Source organism: Salvelinus sp. IW2-2015, linkage group LG11, assembly GCF_002910315.2.
Source record: "Salvelinus sp. IW2-2015 linkage group LG11, ASM291031v2, whole genome shotgun sequence".
In the NCBI taxonomy this organism is placed as follows: domain Eukaryota; kingdom Metazoa; phylum Chordata; class Actinopteri; order Salmoniformes; family Salmonidae; genus Salvelinus; species Salvelinus sp. IW2-2015.
The window spans coordinates 31,868,800-31,876,406 of record NC_036851.1 but is presented as its reverse complement, the minus strand read 5'-3'; the positions used below and the strand labels follow the sequence as shown (position 1 = coordinate 31,876,406).

Here is a 7,607-nt window from a genome sequence, read left to right as displayed (position 1 = left end):
TTATGACTGATTATGACAAATTACATTAGGTGTTATATAGATGTTATGAAGGATTTCTGAAAGCATACATAACGACACCTACAGTAAAGTGTTACCTAATGTACTTCAAAATCAATAAGAAGAGTGGCTACACATAATAATTATTTTGTTTACTTGAAAATAAGTGGAATTTATAACATACTGCACTCGGCTGTTAAAGAGTAAGAGTAGAAAAATCGATACTATACTAACCATTCATCTCATAAATCAGTGTTCGTATTCTGGAATATCCATGGAGTTTCGACAACAACCACAGCGTCCAGAAGAGCAGCTCCTTCTACAGTAGGTGCTTTAACAACCACAACTGCAGCATCTAGGACCACTTTAGCTCGTACGACAACCAGAAAAGCGCCTCCTATGACACCAACCCGAGCTGCTTCCAAAACCAGAAAAGCAGCCCATACCCATACCCATACCACAACCACAACTGCACCTCCTTGTAAAAAACATGAAAAACATGAAGCTCATTTGACCAGCACAACTAAAGCAGCTACTACGCCAACGAGATCTACAGCTACTAAAACAACTGCAGCTCCTACAAAAACAACTTTAACTACAATAACAAACCCAAAAATACCCAATACGGTAAAACCTGCAGCTTCTACTACGAAAATAATTGTAGGTCCTGCGACCACTACAACTGCTGAAGCTACTACAACAACCACAAAAGCAGCTCCTACAACAACAACTGGAGCTCCTACGACCACTACAACTGTTGCAGCTCCTACAACACCAACTAGAGCTGCTTCCACAACAGCTATCAGAGCCTCTACTGCAACAACAACTGCAGCTCCTACAACAACAACTTTAGGTACTATAGCCAGCACAACAGCAGCTCCTACAACACCAACTGTAGCTGCTTCCTCAACCACTACAGCAGCCCATACTGCAACCAGACCTGAAGATCATTCTACGATAACCACAACAACTGGAGCTCCTACGACTACAACAACTGCAGCAGCTCCTACAACAACTGTAGCTCCTAAAACAACTGCAACCAGAACTGAAGATCCTTCTACAACAACCACAACAACATCCCCTATGACAATTGCAGCTCCTACTACAACAACTGGAGCTCCTATGACCACTACAACTGCAGCAGCTCCTATAACAACAACTGTAGGTGCTTCCACCACCACTACTGTACCCAATACTGCAACAACAACTGCAGCTCCTACTTTAGCTAGTATAACAAAAATTGTTGCTCCTACGACAAAAAGAGCAGCTCCTATGACAATAACTCTAGATCCTGTTACCATTACAACTGCTGCAGCTACTATGAAAACCACAACAGCAGCTTCAACAACAACTACTGTAGCTGCTTCCTCAACCACTAAAGCCTCCCATACTGCAACCACAACTGAAGCTTCTTCGACAACAACTGTAGCACCTACGATTGTAGCATCCCCTTCGGCAACTGCAGCTCCTACAACAACAACTGTAGCCCCTACAACGCCAATCACAACTGCAGGTCCTACCACCATAGTAACTCCTACAACAACCACAACTGTAGCTCCTACAGAAATCACAACTGTAGCTCCTACAACCCCCGGAATTGCAGCTTCTACTACAACAACTGTAGCTCCTACGACCATCAAAACTGCAGGAACTCCTACAACAACAACTGTAGCTGCTTCCACAACCACTACAGCAGTTCCTACAGAAACCAGAACTGAAGCTCCTTCTGCAATAACCACAACATCCCCTAAGAAAACTGCAGCTCATACAATTCCCACAACTGCAGCTTCTACTACAACAACTGGAGCTCCTACAACAAAACCTGTATCTGCTTCCAGAACCACTACAGCAGCCCCTACTGCAACAACAACAACTGCAGCTCCTTCAACAACAACTTTAGGTACTTTTTCAAGCACAACAGCAGCTGCTACGACAATCACTGCAGCTTCAACGACATCTACAACAAGCCCCACAAAACCCCATACAGCAACAAGTGCAGCTTCTACTACAGCAGAAATTGTAGATCATGCGACCACTACAACTGCTGAAGCTACTACAACAACCACAACAGCAGCTCCAACGACACCAACTGTAGCTGCTTCCACAACCACTACACCAGCCCCTGCTGCAAAAACAACTGCAGCTCCTACAACAACAACTTTAGCTACTATAGCAAGCACAACAGCAGCTGCGTTGACAATCACTGCAGCTTCTACGACATCTACAACAAGCACAACAATACCACCTACGGCAACAACTGCAGCTTCTACAAAAACAATAATTGTAGATCCTGCGACCACTACAACTGCTGAATCTACTACGACAACCACAACAGCAGCTCCTACAACACCAAATGTAGCTGCTTCCACAACCACTACAGCAGCCCATACTGCAACCAGAACTGAAGATCCTTCTACAATAACCACATCAACATCCCCTACGACAACTGCAGCTCCTACTACAACCACTGTACCTCCTACGGCCACAACAACTGCAGCAGTTCCTACAACAACAACTGAAGCTGCTTCCACAAGCACCACTGCAGCTCCTATTGCAACCACAACTGAAGCTTCTTCTACAACAACTATAGCACCTACGACCACATCCTCTTCGACAACTGCAGCTCCTACTACAACAACTGCAGCTCCTGCAACGCCAATCACAACTGCAGGTACAACTACCATTTTAAACTCCTACGACAACCACAACTGTAGCTCCTACAGCAACCACAACAGCAGCTAGTACAACAACTGTATCTCCAACGACCACTACAACTGCAGAAGCTCCAACAACACCAACTGTAGCTGCTTCCAAAACCACTACTGCAGCCCCTACAGCAACAACAACTGCAGCTCATTCAACAACAACTTTAGCTAATATAGCAAGCACAACAGCAGCTGCTAAGACAACAACTGCAGCTTCTATGACATCTACAACAAGCGCAACAATACCCCCTATGGCAACAACTACGACAATAAATGTAGGTCCTGCGACCACTACAAATGATGCAGCTACTACGACAACTACAACGGCAGCTCCTACAACACCAACTGTAGCTGCTTCCTCAACCACTTCTGCAGCCCCTACGACAACCACAACTGTAGCTCCTACAGGAACCACAACAGCAACTAGTACAACAACTGTAGCGCCAACGACCACTACAAATGCAGTGGTTTCAACAACTGTAGCTGCTTCCACAACCACTTCTGCAGCTACTACGACAACTACAACGGCAGCTCCTACAACACCAATTGTAGCTGCTTCCTCAACCACTTCTGCAGCCCCTACGACAACCACAACTGTAGCTTCTACAGTAACCACAACAGCAACTAGTACAACAACTGTAGCTCAACGACCACTACAAATGCAGCGGCTCCAACAACTGTAGCTGCTTCCACAACCACTTCTGCAGCCCCTACTGCAACCACAACTGAAGCTTCTTCTACAACAACTGTAGCCGCTACGACTACAACAAATGCAGCGGCTCCAACAACAACAACTGTAGCTGTTCCACAACTACTACCGCAGTCCTTACTGAAACCACAACTGAAGCTTCTTCTAAAACAACTATAGCACCTACGTCAACCACAACAACATCCCCTTCGACAACTGCAGCTCCAACTACAACAACTGTAGCTCCAACAACGCCAATCAAAACTACAGCTTCTACTACGACAATAAGTGTAGAACCTGCGACCACCACAACTGATGCAGCTACTACGACAACCACAACAGCAGCTCCTACAACTCCAACTCCAACTGTAACCACAACTGAAGCTTCTTCCACAACCACTACTGCAGCCCTTGATGCAACCACAACTGAAGCTTCTTCTACAACAACTATAGCACCTACGACAACCACAACAACCTCCCCTTCGACAACTGTAGCTCCTACTACAACAGCAGTAGCTCCTACAACGCCAAACACAACTGCAGGTCCTACTACCATTTTAACTCCTACAGCAACCACAACAGAAGCTAGTACAACAACTGTAGCCGCTACAATCACTGCAACTGCAGCAGCTCCAACAACAGCAACTGTAGCTGCTTCCTCAACCACTACAGCAGTCCCTACTGTAACCAGAAATGAAGATCCTTCTACCATAACCACATCAACATCCCTACGACAACTGCAGCTCCTACTACAACCACTGTAGCTCCTACGGCCACAACAACTGCAGCAGTTCCTACAACAACAACTGAAGCTGCTTCCACAAGCACCACTGCAGCCCCTACTGCAACCACAACTGAAGCTTCTTCTACAACAACTATAGCACCTACGACCACATCCTCTTCGACAACTGCAGCTCCTACTACAACAACTGCAGCCCTACAACGCCAATCACAACTGCAGGTACAACTACCATTTTAACTCATACTTCAACCACAACTGCAGCAGCTCCAACAACACCAACTGTAGCTGCTTCCACAAGCACTACTGCAGCCCCTACGGCAACCACAACTTGAAGCTTCTTCCACAACCACTACTGCAGCCCTTGATGCAACCACAACTGAAGCTTCTTCTACAACAACTATAGCACCTACGACAACCACAACAACCTCCCCTTCGACAACTGTAGCTCCTACTACAACAGCAGTAGCTCCTACAACGCCAAACACAACTGCAGGTCCTACTACCATTTTAACTCCTACAGCAACCACAACAGAAGCTAGTACAACAACTGTAGCCGCTACAATCACTGCAACTGCAGCAGCTCCAACAACAGCAACTGTAGCTGCTTCCTCAACCACTACAGCAGTCCCTACTGTAACCAGAAATGAAGATCCTTCTACAATAACCACATCAACAGCTCCTACTACAATCACTGTAGCTCTTACGGCCACAACAACTGCAGCAGTTCCTACAACAACAACTGAAGCTGCTTCCACAAGCACCACTGCAGCTCCTACTGCAACCACAACTGAAGCTTCTTCTACAACAACTATAGCACCTACGACCACATCCTCTTTGACAACTGCAGCTCCTACTACAACAACTGCAGCTCCTACAACGCCAATCACAACTGCAGGTACAACTACCATTTTAACTCCTACGACAACCACAACTGTAGCTCCTACAGGAACCACAACAGCAACTAGTACAACAACTGTAGCTCCAACGACCACTACAACTGCAGAAGCTCCAACAACACCAACTGTAGCTGCTTCAACAAGCACTACTGCAGCCTCTACGGCCACAACAACTGCAGCAGCATATCCTACAACACCAGCTAAAGCTGCTTCCACAACTACTACTGCAGCCCCTACTGCAACCACAACTGAAGCTTCTTCTACAACAACTGTAGCACTTACGAACACATACCCTTCGACAACTGCAGCTCCTACAACGCCAATCACAAATGCAGGTACAACTACCATTTTAACTCATACTACAACTGCAGCTCCTACTACAACAACTGTAGCTGCTTCCACAACCACTACTGCATTCCCTTCTGCAACCACAACTGAAGCTTCTTCCACAACCACTACTGCAGCCCTTACTGCAACCACAACTGAAGCTTCTACTACAACAACTATAGCACCTACGACAACCACAACAACATCCCTTTCGACAACTGCAGCTCCTACAACAACAATAGTAACTCCTAAAACGCCAATCACAACTGCTGCTACAACTACCATTTTAACTCCTACGACAACTGCAGCTCCTACAACAACAACTGAAGCTATTTCCACAAGCACTACTGCAGCCACTACTGCAACCACAAGTGAGGCTTCTTCTACAACAACTATAGCACCTATGACAACCACAACAACTTCCCCTTCGACAACTGCAGCTCCTACTACAAATACAATCATTACAGCAGGTCCTACTACCATTTTAACTCCTACAGCAACCACAACAGCAGCTAGTCCAACATCTGTAGCCGCTACAACCACTGCAACTGCAGCAGCTCCAACAACAGCAACTGTAGCTGCTTCCTCAACCACTACAGCTGCCCCTACTGTGACCAGAAATGAAGATCCTTCTACAATAACCACAACAACACCCCCTACGACAACTGCAGCTCCTACTACAACCAATGTAGCTCCTACGGCCACAACAACTGCAGCAGTTCCTACAACAACAACTGAAGCTGCTTCCACAAGCACTACAGCAACCCTTACTGCAACCACAACTGAAGCTTCTTCTACAACAACAATAGCACCTACAACATCCCCTTCGACAAGTGCAGCTCCTACTACAACCACCGTAGCTCCTACGGCCACTACAACTGCAGCAGCTCCTACAACAACAACTGAAGCTGCTTCCACAAGCACTACTGCAGCCCCTACTGCAATCATGACTGAAGCTTCTTCTACAACAACTATAGTACCTACGAACACATCCCCTTCGACAACTGCAGCTCCTACGATAACAACTGCAGCTCCTACAACGCCAATCACAACTGCAGGTACAACTACCATTTTAACTCATACGACAAGCACAACTGCAGCTCCTACTACAACAACTGTAGCTGCTTACACAACCACTACTGCATTCCCTACTGCAACCACAACTGTAGCTTCTTCCACCACCACAGCTGCAGCCGAAACAGCAACTGAAGCTTCTTCTACAACAACTATAGCACCTACGACAACCACAACAACATCCCCTTTGAACACTRCAGCTCCTACTACAACAACAGTAACTCCTACAACACCAATCACAACTGCAGCTACAACTACCATTTTAACTCCTGCGACAACAACAACTGCAGCTCCTACTACAACAACTGTAGCTGCTTACACAGCCACTACTGCAACCACAACTGAAGCTTCTTCCACAACCACTACTGCATCCCTTACTGCAACCACAAGTGAAGCTTCTTCTACAACAACTATAGCACCTATGACAACCACAACAACTTCCCCTTCGACAACCGTAGCTCCTACTACAACAACTGCAGCTCCTACTACAACAACTGTAGCTCCAACAACCTCTACAACTGCAGCACCTACTACGTCGTTCACAACTGCAGGTCCTACAGAAACAACAACAACAACTCCAATGACAACTACAACTGCAGAACCTACTACGTCAATCACAACTGCAGGTCCTACTACCATTTTAACTCCTACGACAACCACAACTGCAGCGACTGCGCATCTTACCTCAACAGCTGTCAAGCTGAATCACAACCACCTATGCAGCCCGCCTACTGCAACCACAACTGACATCGCTCCTTCTACAACAACTTGTACCTCCTATGACAACCACAACAACATCCCCAATGACAACTGCAGCCTACTACAACAGCAACTCTACTCCTACAACGCCAATCACGAACTGCAGGTACTACAACCATTTTAACCCTCTACGACAACCACAACTGTAGCTCCACAACTATACTGTCAATCTACTAATGCAGGTCTACCAGCATTTTAACTCCTACGACAACCACAACATAAAGTTCCTACAGAAATTTCAACAGTAGCCCAGATGACCATACAACCGCAGCACCTACTCTCAGCAGTCACCAAACTGCAGGTCCTACTACCATTTTAACTCCTACGACAATCCTCAACTGAAGCTAATACAGACATCACAACTGTAGCTCCTATAGCCACCCGAATTGCAGCTTCAACATACACAACTGCTGCTCCTA

At 46.2% G+C, this 7,607-nt stretch overlaps 1 protein-coding gene across 1 annotated transcript; it reads left to right on the top strand.

The window, feature by feature from the left end:
- The first annotated feature begins 271 nt into the window (after positions 1 to 271).
- On the top strand, positions 272 to 7,176 carry LOC111970683 (probable serine/threonine-protein kinase clkA). Its single transcript, XM_070445831.1, has 11 exons — positions 272 to 321; positions 1,784 to 1,990; positions 2,588 to 2,668; positions 3,009 to 3,128; positions 3,210 to 3,329; positions 3,571 to 3,678; positions 3,844 to 3,978; positions 4,536 to 4,670; positions 4,947 to 5,096; positions 6,333 to 6,413; positions 6,846 to 7,176. Exons 1-11 carry the CDS (start codon positions 272 to 274, stop codon positions 7,174 to 7,176), a joined length of 1,518 nt encoding a protein of 505 aa, XP_070301932.1.
- Positions 7,177 to 7,607: the final 431 nt, after the last annotated feature.

Bases quoted from the DNA above. Each gene is read 5' to 3' on its own strand.
- LOC111970683 (XM_070445831.1), top strand. From the start codon at position 272: ATGGAGTTTCGACAACAACCACAGCGTCCAGAAGAGCAGCTCCTTCTA. The intron at 3,679-3,843 runs GTGTAGAACCTG...CAACAACTATAG, and splicing joins AGCTTCTACTACGACAATAA to CACCTACGACAACCACAACA. The intron at 6,414-6,845 runs GTACAACTACCA...CAACAACTATAG, and splicing joins AACGCCAATCACAACTGCAG to CACCTATGACAACCACAACA.